We start from the raw sequence: 21,512 nt of genomic DNA on the forward strand, positions 1-21,512 counted from the left end.
TTCACCACATGACACGATGCCTCTCCTGCAGGGTTTCTCCACGCCCACAACCACGCTCTCCCTTTCAGACCCTGTCACAACTCTAAGACATGAAAACCATCTCCACACCACCATCCCACCACAAAGAACCATTCAGAAATGCCACAGCACTGCTTTGGAACAAGCAGGGAGCTACAGACAAGGTGCACCTCAAAGACTCAAGGAAGGGACCCAACAAGGTCTGCAGAGATTTGGGCAAGGAACAACAGCCTGATGCTACCAGCTCCACCCAAGAAACACCAAAATCACACTAAAATCCAACGGGATATGCCCAGGACTCTCATTGCTCTCCTAGAGCCACCACAACTGATTCAGGATGCTCCTACTTGTGCTTATACACCCGTGGCCATGGGGACCTGCCACACTACACAGTGCATTGTCCTTGTCCTTCTTCACCCCAATGAATCCTCACCAAACAGCAAGACACACACCCCCAGACACCATCACCCAACACGGTCCTACCCAACCAGCACATCCAGCACAGCATTCCCCATGCAGGAAACTGCCCGCACACTAAGGGAAACTGACCGGGGGGAATGGCTCCTCAGAGAATACACCACACACAAGGTGCGGGTAACCCAAAAAGCCTTTATTCAGCAAAGGACAGACCTTTAAGGGGTTGGTTTGGGGAAGGGCTTGCAAGGGGTGCAAACTTAGGGAGCATTAGGATCTGTCAGTAACTGTTAACATTCCATGAGAAGGCATCAGAGGGAGGGCTCAAGAACTCAGTCGCGATGGGCTCTGGGGCAGAGCAAACGGAATGACAGGCAACTTAAATAACTAATAGAGGCTCAGGGATCGGGACTGTACGGACAACAGAGACAGGTGCCCTTCCACGCGCTTGGAATGGAGACGGGGCTTTGGGAAGGGAAGCCGTGGCTTGGATCTGCCAGCAGGCTCTGGACGATGCAGTCCCACCGTACAGACCGTAACACCACACACAACACCTGTGGGTATCTGCGTCCCATACACAGGCACTGCGGCGTTACCCAGCGGTGGCAGAGAGGGTCAGCCATGACAGTGGAGGCACCTGGGTGGCCCACAACAGGGGCCACAACCAGGCAGGACCAATCCAGCCCAGGAGAGATGGCACTGGCGCCTCCCGGTGCAGAGGCACGTGAGGAGAAACAATGGGGGGACATCCGTGGGAGGGAAGAACACCGGGGGTCTGGAAATCACGTACAGGGGGGAAGGGGATACAAATCCTCTCACAACTAAAACCCGTACAGAAAATAAACGCAATAAGCTCCAACAACAGGTCTTCTATTCCCACAACACACCTCCACCACCTGCTGCTTCTTCATCCTCCAATCCAGCACCTTAAAAAATATCTGTCCCAGGTGCTTTGCGCTCCCCAGGGAACCCCGAGCAAGGTCAGCAGCTCTGGACCCCTGCACAGGACAAAAACGTTGTTCCCTGTGCTCAAACCACCTCCACACCACACCACTACAGGGACACTGTTCCATGCAAACACAAATCATCACTGCCCATGGTGCTGGAGAGTCTGAAAACATAAGGGACCAAGCATAGAATCACTAAGGTGGGAAAAGACCTACAAGACCATCAAATCCAACCTTTCACCAAATACCAACTAAACTAACACTCACTAAACCATATTACAAAGTGCCTCATCGACCTACTTTTTGAAGTCTTCCAGGGAAGGCAACTCCAACACTTCCCTGGGGAGCCTGTTCCAATGCCTGACCACTTCTTCAGTGAAGAGTTTTTCCAAATAGCCAACCTGAATCTTCACTGGCACAAGGTCAGGCCATTTGCATTTCCTAACCCTGGTTGCCTGGCAGAAAAGGCCAATCACCATCTGGCTACAACCTCCTTTCAGGTAACTGTACAGAAGTCATAACATCTCCCCTGAGCCTCCTTTTTTCCAAACTAAACACTCACAACTGACTCAGACGCTCCTCATATCACTCACCCTACACAACCTTCCCCAGCTCTGCTGGCCTTCTCTGGACACGCTCCAACACATCAATGTCTTTCTTGTTGTAAGAGGCCAAAACTGAACACAAGTCTCAAGGTCAGCCTCACCAGTGACCAATACAGTGGGACAGTCACTGCCCTGTTCCTGCTGCACACACCGTTGATGACACAAGCCAGGATGAAACTGGCCTTCTTGCCCACCCGGGCACACTCTGCCTCAGGTTCAGCCACTGTCGACTGTCGACCAGCACCCCCCGGTCCTTTCCCACCAGGCACCTTTCCACTCCCTCTTTCCTCAGCCTGGAGCACTGCAGGAGATTGCAGTGACCCATGGGTAGGACTCAGCACTTGGCCTTGTTGAACCTCACACAACTGGCCTCGGCTCACTGATCCAGACTGTCCAGATCCCTCTGCAGAGCCTTCCTACCCTCCACCAGACCAACACTCTCACCTAGCTTCGTGTTGTTCTCAAACTCACCAAGGCTGCTCTTGAGCCCTCATTGACACCATCCATAAAGGCTTGAAACAGAGATAGCTGCACTACTTGTCCCTGGGGAACACCACTAGGGACCAGCCCCAGCTGCATGTAATTCCATTCACCAGCGCGCTTTGGGCCTGACCATCAGCCACTTTTTACCCAGGCAACAGAGCACTCATCCAAGCCATGAGCAGCCACTTTCTCCAGGACAATTCTATGGCAAACAGTGTAAAAGGCTTTAATGTAAAAGTCCAGAAAGGCAACATGCACAGCCTTTCCCTGATCCACTAAGCAGGTCACCTTGTCATAGAAAGAGATCGGGTTGCTCAAGCCGTCCCTGACCTTCCTAAACCCCCACTGGCTGGGCCTGATCCCTTGGCTCTCCTGTACATGCCGTGTGATGGCACTCAGGATGACCTGCCCCATGACCTGCCCCAGCACTCAGGTCACACTGACAGACCTGGAGTTCCCCAGATCCTACTTCCATCTCCTTTTGCAGATGAGCATTACACTGGCCAACATTCGGTCATCTGGAACCTCCCTGATCAGCCAGAACTGCTGGTAAACGATGGGGAGGGGCTGGGTGAGCTCTTACACCAGCTCTCTCATATATCCAGACACAGTGCAGGACCCCTCGAGACTAAACTTGCAAGTTCTACTACTGTCCTCCTGATGTCCTCCCAACCAGAAATACCCTGTGACACCAGCCATGGGGACCTCATTGCCTCTCTCTTCTCTGAAGAAATTAAAGCCCCGTCAGACAAAAAACCCAGGAACAGTGGTAATGGCACAAGGCAAAATACAGGAAATTCAAACATGAAAGAATCAATGCATTACTATTGTTTTTTAACATGAAGCTGGTAAGACACAAGAAGAAGCATCAGGAAGGTTAAGTGACGTCCATTCCTAGAGATACATCTAAAAGTATCACTGGATAAGGCCATCAGAAAACTTCTCTGATACCACCTCCTCTCAGTATCACAGGGCACTTGGGATATCTTTAAAAAACTAGAAATGAAATTATGCACAACCACTGACTAAAAATAAAACCATATGAGAGAAAAGGAGAATTTCCAGTAGTAATGGCATAAGACTCACATATTTCCACCAGGTACACACACGAAATTGGAAAAATGAAATTGTTTGTAAAGGACCTTTCCCTCTGCAGAGCACAGTGAGACAGTGGTCATGAAGAATTCCTACACTGCCACAAAAAATACACCCCAATACAAAAGTATTTTTGACTCTCCCTCTTTCATCCTTCAAAACCAACACTTTAGACAGCACTTCTTATCCCCCAGCACAGTGAGGGTCAAACTGTGAAAGGGAAGCAAAGACACTGCAGAAGCTTCATCAATGAACATTCAGTCCTCAGGTGCATCCACCTCCTCAAAAATCATTTTGACTTAAACAGTCTCCTGAAAAATAAACCATTTTACAGACACCCCCCCCCAAAATGTAAAAACACCCACGTATTTATAGGACTACAAAGATGACAAGCATGCTTCACTGGGAGTACAAAACCCAAATAACAATTAATGGAGAGTTACAAAAAGACTTGGGCAGTGTCCTGGGAGCTTTGGATTCCATTTAACAAGAAGCCCTCCCACTGAGTGACACACTCCAGAAAGGACCCCCTTGCTTTCTAAACTCCTTCTCAGAAGAGAACAGTCTGGGTGCACATTGATCCAATCCTAGCCAAGGTGTGCTCAATGGTTTAAGTCTGAAGAACTACACAGGTAGAATTGAGCAATTATGAAATATGTCCTGAAGGATTAGGGACATGTTCATATTGGAAATGCATTTTTGAAGGAAATATATAGTATTAAAATTCATTATAATAATGATTGGACTAAAAAAAACCTAAAGCAGAATTATTTATTACCCATTCCAGGTAGTTGTAACTATTGGTAGGGTGCACTATTTGTTAAGTCAATCCCTTCAAAACCAGCTTAATAGTAACTAGAGAATGATGTAACTCCTCCAATAACCATGGGCCAATCCTTTTGCTCAGCCTCAAGGAACAACTTGGAGCGAAGCATCATCACTCAAGTGAGGAATCTCCAAGCACATTACACTAGGAGGGGTGTGCTGGAAATCCCTGCAGTCCAAATGTGGCACTGGGATTTTACAGTGTCAACTCTTGACTGTAAGGCTTTTCTTCCTTGGACAGTTCAAAAAGCTCAGCACCTTTAGATAACTTATCAGGGCCTGGTTTCTCTCTCAGGAACTTGGTTTCCACATCTCCATCAGAGCAATTCTCAGAACAGGAAAAACTATTTTAAAACCCCACAAAATGGTTAACTTTACAACTGTTCAATAAAGATGCTTTCAGCATTCTTAGGAAAAAAACCAAGAGGTGACTTCCCTATCCTCAATCAAAAAGAACTCTAGAAAGAAGGAAAAAGTCTAAGCTGATTTACAAAAAGATGAGCAGAGTCCTGCTACAAGCAAGACAGGAAATTCTGCGAAACACAAGAGGAATAAGGGCTGTCCCAGGAGACAAAGGGGAAACCACAGAAAAACCACAATGTGGGCAACACAACCACATCTCATTACCTAGAGAGTTTCATACAACCAAAAACGCCTCCAATACGTAAAGAAAACCACCATCACCACCGTGCCCAATAACCCACTGCCCCGACACCACCATAACCACCATCCACAACTGGAAACCATAGCGGAAACTCACTGCAATCAGAAAGCGGGGAAAGGAAACACAATGCCACACATAAAGCCGCACACCCGGTACCGGCCCCAGCACAGCAGCCACCACCACCACCCAGCATCACCAGCCTGCTGCCCAGCACCACCCAACGGCACCCACAGCCCCACCATGCCTGCGCTCACAACCACACAGCCCCGACGCAGCCCCGGCGCCCCGGCACTGCTGCTCCTGCTCACGGCTCTCACTGCCGCCCTCGCCTGCCAACACCTCGGCACCCACCAGCACACCTTCCCCTGGGACGCACTCCGGCTCCTCCACCACGTGGCTCCCAACTCCACGCAGCTCTGCCAACTCCACAACGCGCCCTTCTTCCCCGACACCCTCCTCCACACCCACCTCAACCCGCAACAAGCCGCCGCCACCGCCCTACGCATCCTCCAACACCTCTTCCACACCCTCGCCACCAACGCCACCGCCCAGCACTGGCACGCCCAGCCACGCCACCGCCTCCTCAACCAACTGCAGCACTACATCCACCACCTGCAGCTCTGCCGCCCCGACAGCGACAGCCCCTTCAAAGGCCTACGCAACCCGCTGCTCACCATCAACAAGTACTTCAGCCACATCCACCTCTTCCTCCACGCCCACAACCACAGTGCCTGCGCCTGGGACCACGTACGCCTCGAAGCTCAAGCCTCTCTCCAACACCTCCACAACCTCACACGCACCCTGCGCCCATAGCCCCAACACCCACACGCACACACACACACACACCCACGCCCACAATGCTCCTCCGGCACCCACCATACACACCCACCTTTCGCCTCCCCTCACCCACAACCACACACAGCCCTCACACCACGCACCCGCACCCTCCAAACACTCACCCTCTATTTATACAACTTCAAACACTTCTTTCCACAATGCCCTTCACCTATTTATTTATCTATTTATTCTCTTATTTATCACACAACAAATAAAGACCTTTTATAAAACCCTTGAGAGTGTCTCTCGTCTCACCAGCACACCAACGACCCTTCGGCACTGGGGGAAGCCTCCTCCACTCAGCACCTACACCAGGCACTGACTCATACGGGGCTCTGCACATCCCCTGCCCACTCTCCCCTCTGACACCTCCACCCCAGCATCAACCTCTTTGCACAAACAATCCTACAGCATTGCCAACATCACAGAGTCATAAAATCTGAGAATGAGAAAAGAATGGGGGGTATCCTTGGAGCTGACCTCCTCCTGCCTTCCTGCTCCAGGATTGTTCTCTATAATCTCTTGCTCAGGATCATGACCAGATAGCTCTGGAATAATTCCTTTGCTCATGAGATCCCACAGCAAGAAAAAGTTGCCTCTCCCAGGGCGCAGCGACACTCTCATTAAAGAAATCCTTCCACATTCTCAAGCACAACTTCCATCTGCCAAACACCCCTTGTTTACTTTTCTGGTACCACCCAGCACAGCCTGGCTCCAGCATCTAGACCCTCACCCCTCTAAGGCGGACATACAGGGAGAAGATTCCTCTTCCACTCCTCTCTTATACAAGCTGAACTCACCCAGTCCTCTCCAATCTTTCCTCCCAACTCAGCTGCTCCTCTCCCATCAGGGAGTTCATCTCCTGTCACCTGCTGGAAATTCTCTTCCTAATGCACCACAGGACACCATTGCCATCCTGGACTCCCGGGGGCACAGACACAGACAGAGACACATAGAGAAATACACACACACACAGACACACACAGAGAGACACACACAGAGACACACACACTCACAGAGAGTATTTATCAGGGACAGATTCTTATCCATTGGCACCCACACCTCCTTCTTCACTCAGCTGCTCCCCAGCACCTCGCACACCACCCTCTGCAGATCTTATCCCTCCCCATATCCAGGACCTGCACTTGCCTTGCCTCAGTTTCACAGCCTTCCTCTCTGCCCTTCCTTCACCCCTATCCATGTCCTTCTCAAGGCCTCCACAGCATTCCCTCACATTGGCCACTACTCCAACTTTGTGCTAGCACAAACCTGAGCCAAAGGAATCTGCCCCTGCCCAACAACCACTCACGAGGGACCTAAACACTCCTGGACTCAGCACCGACCCTGCAGGGACACCACTACTGACAGCTCCCCACTACACTCTGGGCCACTCATCACTGTCCTCTGGCACTGCCATGGAGACACTTCTCACTCCACCCTGACAGACACTCGCCCGCTCAGCACTTCCATATCTCACTTTGGACCCTCTTGGCAGACAGTGTCAAGTGCCTCCACCACAAAGCCACAGACACAACACCCACTCCTCCCCGCCCCTCCACCTCTTCAGAATCCTCCCCAACAGAATCTTCCCCAACCAAGGCAAACTCTTCCTTTCGTCCCACCATCAGCACAACCAGCACTTTGGCCCTTGCCTCCTCAACACCTTCAACTTCTATTCCCTTTCACGACAAATCCAAAGTGGATCTCACGACATTACGCCAAAGACAACAGGCACCTGCTGTTGCAGCAGCTCCAAAGGAGGCACAAGCAGCATCACACCAATGGGGCACCTCTCCTTCAATGACGGCCTGACACAGCTGCCCTTCTGCAACCCAGACAACAGAAACCTCAACACACACCTTACTCAACTCTTTCAACACTTCCAGGCAGCTCACAACAAAGATGCAAACACAACTTGGAAAAGGGCCTGAAGCCAATGCAAAAGGGCTCCTGCTTTTTAAAACCAAGAGCCCAAAATGATGTCACACCTTGGGGACGACACACTGACACAGGGAGCTCACAGGGCTGCTGGATGCCCCAGCACTGCAAGCGTTCCTTGGAATACTGGCAAGAGCCTCTCACCAACCAGCTCTACCTCAAGATGCCCCTGCTCAAGGCTGCGTGTTCGAATGACATCACCTTCAAAGTTCCCTCACAACTCAAACCATTCCAGCAAGTGAGGAAGAAGGGCCACAGCACAAACCACTTGCATTGTGGTCACTTCGCCTCCTCTTCCCATTGCAGCCGTTCCACAAGACCCCTCACTCCCTGGGCCTCCCCACAGCACCACACAGGAGCAGCCAGGCCAGGCCAGCACACTCTGCTTCCCTGGGCACATTCTTCTCTCGCTCTCCACACACCTCATGCACAGACACACACAACACACAAACACACCCTCGCTCCAGCACCACGTGCAAGGGATCACACACACCCCAAACTCGGCTGCAACACCAAAGCTCCCACCTCTTTTCTACACCTGCTTCCTCAACACTTTCCCCCTGCCTGCTTTCCCTCTTCTCATCAAGGGATCCACTGCAGCTGCCAAAGCTCCACCCACCAACACATCCACTTTCCCACAACATTCTCCCAACCAACTACTGCCCTCAAACCCTCCCTGCAGCAGAGGGATACCCAGGCCCCCAACACTGACATCACTGCACAGCCCTGCTCAAATCAAAAGGAAAACTCTGGCTGACATGAAAACAGACGTAAGCCACAAAGTGAAAGGAAAACAGTGGCTGACATGAAAACAAACGTAAGCCAAAAAGGGAAAGGAAAATAAACCACAGCCACCACAAGGCCACTGCACACGGAAAAGCGCCTGGGCACACAGAGACTTCCCCTGCACAACCCTCAGCTCCAGCATCTTCCCTGCCACACAGGTCACACTGACTGCTCTCCACTTCCCCTCCCATTCTGTTTTCTCCGTTTGAAAAATGGGGCTTCTGTTTTCCCTATCCCAGTCATCAGGGCCTCCCCCTCACTTTAAAAATTAAAAAAAAAATAAAAAGAAAAGTGGCTCAGCTACATCCCTGGAGGTCCCTCATTACCCAAGCCTCATTCTCAGTGTCTCCCAGGGACCTGTGCACATTCAGATTCCTTACAGCTTCCCCAACTTGATCCACTCCTCAAGTGACCTTGGGCTCTTCATTCTCCCACTCCCTGCATTTCCCTCTCTCCACTTGGGCAGCGTGGCTGGAGCACTTGCCCTTGAACACTGAGGCACCGAAGTCTCTGACAACCTCAGCCTTCTCTTTCTTCACGAGAGCCACATCTCCCCCTTCCTTCCACACTGGGCCCTTTAGACCTCCTCCTTCTTTTGATGACAATGTATCTACACAAGGCTTTCTGTCAGCCTTCACAGCCCTGCACAAACTCTATTCTATCTGGGCCTTGGATTCCCTATCCTGGTCCCCACCTTCCACTACATTTTCCATCTATTCCACCAAAGACCCCTTCTATTTTCCGCTTCCTGAAAGCTTCTTTTCTTCCTTTGGAGTTTACTCAGCAGCTCCTCAGCCAGCCATGGAGGCATCACAGCAATTTCCTCCTTCTTGGCACGTGTTCAGCAGGAAATTCAGGTATCATTTTTCGGTCATGCTGCCCTCCCAGCCTCTATCCCATGTCATTCTGTTCAGTCTTCTATGTGGGCCACTGAATTAAGAGTTGGACTCAATAATCATTGTGGGTCTCTTCCAAGTCAGAATAGTCTGTCATTCTGTGATTCTACCAAGCAGATCCTTCAACAGACCCAAATCCGCTCCCCTCAAGTCCACACACTGATCTTTCCATGTGTCCTCCTCACTGTCCCAATGATCTCCAACTCCATCATCCCATGCTCACTGCAGACAAGGCTGCCTTGCTACATCACATGCCACAAAACCTCCTCCCTCTTCACCAGCACAACATCCACCATGGCACCTCTCCTCCTTGGCTCCTCAATCACTGCTGGAAGGAACTTGCCACTGACACTCTCTAGGAACCTCTGGGATTACCTGTGCCCTGCACTCTTCTCCCTCCAACAGATAATGGGGGATTCAAATCCCCCATGGCCTTGGGAGCGTGAAGCTGGTTCCAGCTGCCAAGAGACGGCTTCATCCACTCCATCCTGATCGTAAGGTGGACTGTACCTGACCCCCACTCACACATGCCTTTTCCCTCCCTTCCCTTCAATCTTGATGACTCACAAGCTCCCAAATGCCTCCTCCTCCTTCCCCACACACACTTCCACGCTCTCCACATGGATGCTAACATGGACTCCCGCTCCTGCTCCTTGTCCCCATAGCATGTCTTTCTGAAAAAGGGGAAAACCTTCCATTCCAATGCTCCAGACACAGGAGCCAGCCCACCATGGCTCCCTCATGCCCAGGATATCACACCACCCAGCCCTGCGCACGCCTCCACTCCCTCTCCTTTGTTCCCCATACCCCACTGGACTTTGTGGAAAGGCATCAGAGCCTCCAGCCAAGTCTTCTCTGCTCCAGCTTCAACAGCACCAGCTCCTGATTCAGCCTTTCCCCCAACGCAGGTGCTCCTGTTCCCCTCAGCAGCTTCTTAGTCCTACACAGCACCACCTCCAGGAGCTCCACATCTCTTGGGTAACACGTAGCCTGGAACCGGAGAGAGTGTTCCAGATCAGCCCTCTGGTGATGGACACTGCTGCAGGTGAGGGCTCTGGTGATGGACAGTGCTGCAGGGGAGGGCTCTGCACAGTACTTTGATTAACTGCGGGCATTCCTCCTTCGATCTCCAACCAATTCATGAACAGACACAGAGAAAGCACAAACAGGCATTTCCTCCAAGGACACACAACTTTAGACCACAGACAAGACAAAAATAATGCAGGAAAAGCAGAAGCAAATCTCTTCCCTTCTTTCTCAAGCCTTTCTCCTGCCTTCCTTTCCCCGTCTTAACAACTCCAGACATGTCAACTGGGGCACCTCCATCCAGGAACACTCCAGTGTTCCATGACCTATAAGCATGGACACGTATCAAATTCCTGCAGCCCTTCACACCTCGATGCAAGAGGGGATCTCCAGGCACCCAAAACTGACATCATTGCACATCCTTACGTAACGTGAAAGAAAAACTGTGGCTAACATGAAAACAAAGGCAAGCCACAAAGTGAAAGGAAAACCCACCATCGCCGCCACAAGGCAATTGCATATGCAAAAGATGCCTGGGCACACAGATACTTCCCCTGCACAGCACAGCCCATGCAGCTGCCCTGCAGATGACAGGGAACCCCCAATACCCCTCCCTGACACACCTCACCCCCCACACCTCTGCCCCAGCTCTTTCGCAGTCCACGCTCACCCGCTCAACCAACCTTGCCCAGCACAACACCCACACGGCCCTCCCCGACCACGGACACCCAAACAACCCACTGCCCCGACACCACCACACACCCCAGCCCACACTGGAAACCACGGCGGAAACTCACTGCAATCAGAAAGCGGGGAAAGGAAACACAATGCCACACATAAAGCCGCACACCCGGCACCAGCCCCAGCACAGCAACCACCACCACCACCCAGCATCACCAGCCTGCTGCCCAGCAACACCCAACGGCACCCACAGCCCCACCATGCCTGCGCTCACAAGCCGACAGTCCCGACGCAGCCCCGGCGCCCCGGCACTGCTGCTCCTGCTCACGGCTCTCACTGCCGCCCTCGCCTGCCAACACCTCGGCACCCACCAGCAAACCTTCCCCTGGGACGCACTCCGCCTCCTCCACCACATGGCTCCCAACTCCACGCAGCTCTGCCAACTCCACAACGCGCCCTTCTTCCCCGACACCCTCCTCCACACCCACCTCAACCCGCAACAAGCCGCCGCCACCGCCCTACGCATCCTCCAACACCTCTTCCGCACCCTCGCCACCAACGCCACCGCCCAGCACTGGCACGCCCAGCCACGCCACCGCCTCCTCAACCAACTGCAGCACTACATCCACCACCTGCAGCTCTGCCGCCCCGACAGCGACAGCCCCTTCAAAGGCCCACGCAACCCGCTGCTCACCATCAACAAGTACTTCAGCCACATCCACCTCTTCCTCCACGCTCACAACCACAGTGCCTGCGCCTGGGACCATGTACGCCTCGAAGCTCACGACTGCTTCCTGTACGTGGACAGACTCACACGGCAGATGAAGCATCGAGCTGCTCAGGACCCCACTATATCTACGCACCGTGACCTCCCAGCCTCCGGCAGCGCTGGCAGACAGAGAAAGAACGGCGGCAGAAGCAGCAACCTGGGCTGGGATCTCTCAGAAACGCTCACATCATTCCAGCCAGAACACTGAGCTGATGGGGAAATGGCTATGGCCGTGGAGAAACTGGGACTGGCGTGTGTCGTAGCCCACACACCCAAACCACGGCCACTGGAACGGAAGAAGGAGGAAGTTTCTGTTCTGCACAGACATGGACAGCTGGGAGACACTGGGGATGGGGATAGGGGTGGTTCTGATTACCCAGGGGATTATCAACTCTGTCCAGACTGCAACCTCAACTGATCCAAGAGGTACAGTACCATGGACGCTGCAGGGGATACCGGGGTACTCTCAGGTCAATCACTATTTATCTCAGAACTCTGTTGACTTATTTTATTTATTTGTTTAATTTATTTATTTGTTTATTTATTTATTTATTTGGCCTACTGCTAATTTATTATTCATTCACCTGCTACAAATAAAGACTTTTTCTAGAACCAAAACAGATGGAAGAACTAAAGTTGTGGTCAAGTTTACATCTGACAAGGAAAGATTTGGTCTTTCAGGTGGGCATGGAGGAGTCTCCATCCTACAGCCCTCTCACTCAGGACGATCCCTCCTGACCAGGTATGAACACTCTCAGGGTCCCACTGTGCCCTAAAACCCCACAGCTATCTCCCACTGATGCCAGACCCTTGCAGCACCCATTTCACCACATGACACGATGCCTCTCCTGCAGGGTTTCTCCTCTCCCACCACCACGCTCTCCCTTTCAGACCCTGTCACAACTCTAAGACATGAAAACCATCTCCAAACCACCATCCCACCACAAAGAACCATTCAGAAATGCCACAGCACTGCTTTGGAACAAACAGGGAGCTACAGACAAGGTGCACATCAAAGACTCAAGGAAGGGACCCAACAAGGTCTGCAGAGATTTGGGCAAGGAACAACAGCCTGATGCTACCAGCTCCACCCAAGAAACACCAAAATCACACCAAAATCCAACGGGATATGCCCAGGACTCTCATTGCTCTCCTAGAGCCACCACAACTGGTTCAGGATATGCTCCTACTTGTGCTTATACACCCGTGGCCATGGGGACCTGCCACACTACACAGTGCATTGTCCTTGTCCTTCTTCACCCCAATGAATCCTCACCAAACAGCAAGACACACACCCCCAGACACCATCACCCAACACAGTCCTACCCAACCAGCACATCCAGCACAGCATTCCCCATGAAGGAAATTGCCCACACACTAAGGGAAACTGACCGGAGGGAATGGCTCCTCAGAGAATACACCACACACAAGGTGCGGGTAACCCAAAAAGCCTTTATTCAGTAACGGACAGACCTTTAAGGGGTTGGTTTGGGGAAGGGCTTGCAAGGGGTGCAAACTTAGGGAGCATTAGGATCTGTCAGTAACTGTTAACATTCCATGAGAAGGCATCAGAGGGAGGGTTCAAGAACTCAGTCGCGATGGGCTCCGGGGCAGAGCAAACGGAATGACAGGCAACTTAAATAACTAATAGAGGCTCAGGGATCGGGACTGTACGGACAACAGAGACAGGTGCCCTTCCACGCGCTTGGAATGGAGACGGGGCTTTGGGAAGGGAAGCCGTGGCTTGGATCTGCCAGCGGGCTCTGGACGATGCAGTCCCACCGTACAGACCGTGACACCACACGCAACACCTGTGGGTATCTGCGCCCCCTACACAGGCACTGCGGCGTTACCCAGCGGTGGCAGAGAGGGTCAGCCATGACAGTGGAGGCACCTGGGTGGCCCACAACAGGGGCCACAACCAGGCAGGACCAATCCAGCCCAGGAGAGATGGCACTGGCACCTCCCGGTGCAGAGGCACGTGAGGAGAAACAATGGGGGGACATCCGTGGGAGGGAAGAACACCGGGGGTCTGGAAATCGCGTACAGGGGGGAAGGGGATACAAAATCTCTCACAACTAAAACCCGTACAGAAAATAAACGCATTAAGCTCCAACAACAGGTCTTCTATTCCCACAACACACCTCCACCACCTGCTGCTTCTTCATCCTCCAATCCAGCAACTCAAAAATATCTGTCCCAGGTGCTTTGTGCTCCTCAGGGAACCCCGAGCAAGGTCAGCAGCTCTGGACCCCTGCACAGGACAAAAACGTTGTTCTCTGTGCTCAAACCAACTCCACACCACATCACTACAGGGACACTGTTCCATGCAAACACAAATCATCACTGCCCATGGTGCTGGAGAGTCTGAAAACATAAGGGACCAAGCATAGAATCACCAAGTTGGGAAAAGACCTACAAGACCATCAAATTCAACCTTTCACCAAATACCAACTAAACTAACACTCACTAAACCATATTACAAAGTGCCTCATCGATCTACTTTTTGAAGTCTTCCAGGGAAGGCAACTCCAACACTTCCCTGGGGAGCCTGTTCCAATGCCTGACCACTTCTTCAGTGAAGAGTTTTTCCAAATATCCAACCTGAATCTCCACTGGCACAAGTTCAGACCACTTGCATTTCCTAACCCTGGTTGCCTGGCAGAAAAGGCCAATCACCATCTGGCTACAACATTCTTTCAGGTAACTGTACAGAAGTCATAACATCTCCCCTGAGCCTCCTTTTTTCCAAACTAAACACTCACAACTGACTCAGACGCTCCTCATATCACTCACCCTACACAACCTTCCCCAGCTCTGCTGGCCTTCTCTGGACACGCTCCAACACATCAATGTCTTTCTTGTTGTAAGAGGCCAAAACTGAACACAAGTCTCAAGGTCAGCCTCACCAGTGACCAATACAGTGGGACAGTCACTGCCCTGTTCCTGCTGCACACACCGTTGATGACACAAGCCAGGATGAAACTGGCCTTCTTGCCCACCCGGGCACACTCTGCCTCAGGTTCAGCCACTGTCGACTGTCGACCAGCACCCCCCAGTCCTTTCCCACCAGGCACCTTTCCACTCCCTCTTTCCTCAGCCTGGAGCGCTGCAGGGGATTGCTGTGACCCAAGGGATGGACTCAGCACTTGGCCTTCTTGAACCTCACACAACTGGCCTCGGCTCACTGATCCAGACTGTCCAGATCCCTCTGCAGAGCCTTCCTACCCTCTAGCAGACCAACACTCTCACCCAGCTTCGTGTTGTTCTCAAACTCACCAAGGCTGCTCTTGAGCCCTCATTGACACCATCCATAAAGGCTTGAAACAGAGATAGCTGCACTACTTGTCCCTGGGGAACACCACTAGGGACCAGCCCCAGCTGCATGTAATTCCATTCACCAGCGCTCTCTGGGCCTGACCATCAGCCACTTTTTACCCAGGCAACAGAGCACTCATCCAAGTCATGAGCAGCCACTTTCTCCAGGACAATTCTATGGCAAACAGTGTAAAAGTCCAGGAAGGCAACATCCACAGCCTTTCCCTGATCCACTAAGCAGGTCACCTTGTCATAGAAAGAGATCGGGTTGCTCAAGCCGTCCCTGACCTTCCTAAACCCCCACTGGCTGGGCCTGATCCCTTGGCTCTCCTGTACATGCCGTGTGATGGCACTCAGGATGACCTGCCCCATGACCTGCCCCAGCACTCAGGTCACACTGACAGACCTGGAGTTCCCCAGATCCTACTTCCAACTCTTTTTGCAGATGAGCATTACACTGGCCAACATTCGGTCATCTGGAACCTCCCTGATCAGCCAGGACTGCTGGTAAACGATGGGGAGGGGCTGGGTGAGCTCTTACACCAGCTCTCTCATATATCCAGACACAGTGCAGGACCCCTCGAGACTAAACTTGCACGTTCTACTACTGTCCTCCTGATATTCCTCCCAACCAGAAATACCCTGTGACACCAACCATGGGGACCTCATTGCCTCTTTTGTCTCTGAAGAAATTAAAGCCCCTTCAGACAAAAAACCCAGGAACAGTGGTAATGGGACAAGGCAAAATACAGGAAATTCAAACATGAAAGAATCAATGCATTACTATTGTTTTTTAACATGAAGCTGGTAAGACACAAGAAAAAGCATCAGGAAGGTTAAGTGATGTCCATTCCTAGAGATGCATCCAAGAGTATCACTGGATAAGGCCATCAGAAAACTTCTCTGATACCACCTCCTCTCAGCATCACAGGGCACTTGGGATATCTTTAAAAAACTAGAAATGAAATTATGCACAACCACTGACTAAAAATAAAACCATATGAGAGAAAAGGAGAATTTCCAGTAGTAATGGCATAAGACTCACATATTTCCACCAGGTACACACACGAAATTGGAAAAATGAAATTGTTTGTAAAGGACCTTTCCCTCTGCAGAGCACAGTGAGACAGTGGTCATGAAGAATTCCTACACTGCCACAAAAAATACACCCCAATACAAAAGTATTTTTGACTCTCCCTCTTTCATCCTTCAAAACCAACACTTTAGACAGCACTTCTTATCCCCCAACACAGTGAGGGTCAAACTGTGAAAGGGAAGCAAAGACACTGCAGAAGCTTCATCAATGAACATTCAGTCCTCAGGTGCATCCACCTCCTCAAAAATCATTTTGACTTAAACAGTCTCCTGAAAAATAAACCATTTTACAGACACCCCCCCCCAAAATGTAAAAACACCCACGTATTTATAGGACTACAAAGATGACAAGCATGCTTCACTGGGAGTACAAAACCCAAATAACAATTAATGGAGAGTTACAAAAAGACTTGGGCAGTGTCCTGGGAGCTTTGGATTCCATTTAACAAGAAGCCCTCCCACTGAGTGACACACTCCAGAAAGGACCCCCTTGCTTTCTAAACTCCTTCTCAGAAGAGAACAGTCTGGGTGCACATTGATCCAATCCTAGCCAAGGTGTGCTCAATGGTTTAAGTCTGAAGAACTACACAGGTAGAATTGAGCAATTATGAAATATGTCCTGAAGGATTAGGGACATGTTCATATTGGAAATGCATTTTTGAAGGAAACATATAGTATTAAAATTCATTATAATAATGATTGGACTAAAAAAACCTAAAGCAGAATTATTTATTACCCATTCCAGGTAGTTGTAACTATTGGTAGGGTGCACTATTTGTTAAGTCAATCCCTTCAAAACCAGCTTAATAGTAACTAGAGAATGATGTAACTCCTCCAATAACCATGGGCCAATCCTTTTGCTCAGCCTCAAGGAACAACTTGGAGCAAAGCATCATCACTCAAGTGAGGAATCTCCAAGCACATTACACTAGGAGGGGTGTGCTGGAAATCCCTGCAGTCCAAATGTGGCACTGGGATTTTACAGTGTCAACTCTTGACTGTAAGGCTTTTCTTCCTTGGACAGTTCAAAAAGCTCAGCACCTTTAGATAACTTATCAGGGCCTGGTTTCTCTCTCAGGAACTTTGTTTCCACATCTCCATCAGAGCAATTCTCAGAACAGGAAAAACTATTTTAAAACCCCACAAAATGGTTAACTTACAACTGTTCAATAAAGATGCTTTCAGCATTCTTAGGAAAAAACCCAAGAGGTGACTTCCCTATCCTCAATCAAAAAGAACTCTAGAAAGAAGGAAAAAGTCTAAGCTGATTTACAAAAAGATGAGCAGAGTCCTGCTACAAGCAAGACAGGAAATTCTGCGAAACACAAGAGGAATAAGGGCTGTCCCAGGAGACAAAGGAGAAATCACAGAAAAACCACATTGTGGCAACACAACCACATCTCATTACCTAGAGAGTTTCATACCAACAAAAACGTCTCCACACATAAAGCAAACCACCATCACCACCCTGCCCAATAACCCACTGCCCCGACACCACCATAACCACCATCCACAACTGGAAAGCACGGCGGAAACTCGCTGCAATCAGAAAGCGGGGAAAGGAAACACAATGCCACACATAAAGCCGCACACCCGGTACCGGCCCCAGCACAGCAGCCACCACCACCACCCAGCATCACCAGTCTGCTGCCCAGCACCACCCAACGGCACCCACAGCCCCACCATGCCTGCGCTCACAAGCACACAGCCCCGACGCAGCCACGGCGCCCCGGCACTGCTGCTCCTGCTCACGGCTCTCACTGCCGCCCTCGCCTGCCAACACCTCGGCACCCACCAGCACACCTTCCCCTGGGACGCACTCCGGCTCCTCCACCACGTGGCTCCCAACTCCACGCAGCCCTGCCAACTCCACAACGCGCCCTTCTTCCCCGACACCCTCCTCCACACCCACCTCAACCCGCAACAAGCCGCCGCCACCGCCCTACGCATCCTCCAACACCTCTTCCACACCCTCGCCACCAACGCCACCGCCCAGCACTGGCACGCCCAGCCACGCCACCGCCTCCTCAACCAACTGCAGCACTACATCCACCACCTGCAGCTCTGCCGCCCCGACAGCGACAGCCCCTTCAAAGGCCTACGCAACCCGCTGCTCACCATCAACAAGTACTTCAGCCACATCCACCTCTTCCTCCACGCCCACAACCACAGTGCCTGCGCCTGGGACCACGTACGCCTCGAAGCTCAAGCCTCTCTCCAACACCTCCACAACCTCACACGCACCCTGCGCCCATAGCCCCAACACCCACACGCACACACACACACACACCCACGCCCACAATGCTCCTCCGGCACCCACCATACACACCCACCTTTCGCCTCCCCTCACCCACAACCACACACAGCCCTCACACCACGCACCCGCACCCTCCAAACACTCACCCTCTATTTATACAACTTCAAACACTTCTTTCCACAATGCCCTTCACCTATTTATTTATCTATTTATTCTCTTATTTATCACACAACAAATAAAGACCTTTTATAAAACCCTTGAGAGTGTCTCTCGTCTCACCAGCACACCAACGACCCTTCGGCACTGGGGGAAGCCTCCTCCACTCAGCACCTACACCAGGCACTGACTCATACGGGGCTCTGCACATCCCCTGCCCACTCTCCCCTCTGACACCTCCACCCCAGCATCAACCTCTTTGCACAAACAATCCTACAGCATTGCCAACATCACAGAGTCATAAAATCTGAGAATGAGAAAAGAATGGGGGGTATCCTTGGAGCTGACCTCCTCCTGCCTTCCTGCTCCAGGATTGTTCTCTATAGTCTCTTGCTCAGGATCATGATCAGATAGCTCTGGAATAATTCCTTTGCTCATGAGATCCCACAGCAAGAAAAAGTTGCCTCTCCCAGGGCGCAGCGACACTCTCATTAAAGAAATCCTTCCACATTCTCAAGCACAACTTCCATCTGCCAAACACCCCTTGTTTACTTTTCTGGTACCACCCAGCACAGCCTGGCTCCAGCATCTAGACCCTCACCCCTCTAAGGCGGACATATAGGGAGAAGATTCCTCTTCCACTCCTCTCTTATACAAGCTGAACTCACCCAGTCCTCTCCAATCTTTCCTCCCAACTCAGCTGCTACTCTCCCATCAGGGAGTTCATCTCCTGTCACCTGCTGGAAATTCTCTTCCTAATGCACCACAGGACACCATTGCCATCCTGGACTCCCGGGGGCACAGACACAGACAGAGACACACAGAGAGATACACACACACACAGACACACACAGAGAGACACACACAGAGACACACACACTCACAGAGAGTATTTATCAGGGACAGATTCTTATCCACTGGCACCCACACCTCCTTCTCCACTCAGCTGCCTCCCAGCACCTCGCACACCACCCTCTGCAGATCTTATCCCTCCCCATATCCAGGACCTGCACTTGCCTTGCCTCAGTTTCACAGCCTTCCTCTCTGCCCTTCCTTCACCCCATCCATGTCCTTCTCAAGGCCTCCACAGCATTCCCTGCCATTGGCCACTCCTCCAACTTTGTGCTAGCACAAACCTGAGCCAAAGGAATCTGCCCCTTCCCAACAAACACTCACAAGGGACCTAAACACTCCTGGACTCAGCACCGACCCTGCAGGGACACCACTACTGACAGCTCCCCACTACACTCTGGGCCACTCATCACTGTCCTCTGGCACTGCCATGGAGACACTTCTCACTCCACCCTGACAGACACTCGCCCGCTCAGCACTTCCATATCTCACTTGGGACCCTCTTGGCAGACAGTGTCAAGTGCCTCCACCACAAAGCAACGGACACAACACCCACTCCTCCCCGCCCCTCCACCTCTTCAGAATCCTCCCCAACAGAATCTTCCCCAACCAAGGCAAACTCTTCCTTTCGTCCCACCATCAGCACAACCAGCACTTTGGCCCTTGCCTCCTCAACACCTTCAACTTCTATTCCCTTTCACGACAAATCCAAAGTGGATCTCACGACATTACGCCAAAGACAACAGGCACCTGCTGTTGCAGCAGCTCCAAAGGAGGCACAAGCACCATCACACCAATGGGGCACCTCTCCTTCAATGACGGCCTGACACAGCTGCCCTTCTGCAACCCAGACAACAGAAACCTCAACACACACCTTACTCAACTCTTTCAACACTTCCAGGCAGCTCACAACAAAGATGCAAACACAACTTGGAAAAGGGCCTGAAGCCAATGCAAAAGGGCTCCTGCTTTTTAAAACCAAGAGCCCAAAATGATGTCACACCTTGGGGACGACACACTGACACAGGGAGCTCACAGGGCTGCTGGATGCCCCAGCACTGCAAGCGTTCCTTGGAATACTGGCAATAGACTCTCACCAACCAGCTCTACCTCAAGATGCCCCTGCTCAAGGCTGCGTGTTCGAATAACATCACCTTCAAAGCTCCCTCACAACTCAAACCATTCCAGCAAGTGAGGAAGAAGGGCCACAGCACAAACCACTTGCATTGTGGTCACTTCGCCTCCTCTTCCCATTGCAGCCGTTCCACAAGACCCCTCACTCCCTGGGCCTCCCCACAGCACCACACAGGAGCAGCCAGGCCAGGCCAGCACACTCTGCTTCCCTGGGCACATTCTTCTCTCGCTCTCCACACACCTCATGCACAGACACACACAACACACAAACACACCCTCGCTCCAGCACCACGTGCAAGGGATCACACACACCCCAAACTCGGCTGCAACACCAAAGCTCCCACCTCTTTTCTACACCTGCTTCCTCAACACTTCCCCCCTGCCTGCTTTCCCTCTTCTCATCAACGGATCCACTGCAGCTGCCAAAGCTCCACCCACCAACACATCCACTTTCCCACAACATTCTCCCAACCAACTACTGCCCTCACACCCTCCCTGCAGCAGAGGGATACCCAGGCCCCCAACACTGACATCACTGCACAGCCCTGCTCAAATCAAAAGGAAAACTCTGGCTGACATGAAAACAGACGTAAGCCACAAAGTGAAAGGAAAACAGTGGCTGACATGAAAACAAACGTAAGCCAAAAAGGGAAAGGAAAATAAACCACAGCCACCACAAGGCCACTGCACACGGAAAAGCGCCTGGGCACACAGAG

The 21,512-nt window shown here is 51.6% G+C and overlaps 4 protein-coding genes across 7 annotated transcripts in view; 3 read left to right on the plus strand and 1 right to left on the minus strand.

The window, feature by feature from the left end:
• The window catches only part of UBAP2 (ubiquitin associated protein 2), a 151,004-nt gene that overhangs the window by 47,024 nt on the left and 82,468 nt on the right, over positions 1 to 21,512 (minus strand). The gene's annotated exons all lie outside the window — the stretch shown is intronic.
• LOC139684584 (interferon-like) lies at positions 5,292 to 5,864 on the plus strand. Its single transcript, XM_071580689.1, has one exon. It carries the CDS (start codon positions 5,292 to 5,294, stop codon positions 5,862 to 5,864), a length of 573 nt encoding a protein of 190 aa, XP_071436790.1.
• LOC139684585 (uncharacterized) lies at positions 7,921 to 12,197 on the plus strand. The gene is given in 4 exon segments (XM_071580690.1): positions 7,921 to 8,064; positions 10,436 to 10,553; positions 11,183 to 12,079; positions 12,082 to 12,197. Coding segments are annotated over 4 exon segments (1,275 nt in total).
• LOC139684587 (interferon-like) lies at positions 18,082 to 18,654 on the plus strand. The gene has a single exon (XM_071580694.1). It carries the CDS (start codon positions 18,082 to 18,084, stop codon positions 18,652 to 18,654), a length of 573 nt encoding a protein of 190 aa, XP_071436795.1.

Source organism: Pithys albifrons, chromosome Z (assembly GCF_047495875.1).
Source record: "Pithys albifrons albifrons isolate INPA30051 chromosome Z, PitAlb_v1, whole genome shotgun sequence".
NCBI lineage: Eukaryota > Metazoa > Chordata > Aves > Passeriformes > Thamnophilidae > Pithys > Pithys albifrons.

Excerpts from the sequence above, each read along its gene's own strand:
- LOC139684584 (XM_071580689.1), top strand. The coding sequence starts at position 5,292 with ATGCCTGCGCTCACAACCACACAGCCCCGACGCAGCCCCGGCGCCCCG.
- LOC139684587 (XM_071580694.1), top strand. The coding sequence starts at position 18,082 with ATGCCTGCGCTCACAAGCACACAGCCCCGACGCAGCCACGGCGCCCCG.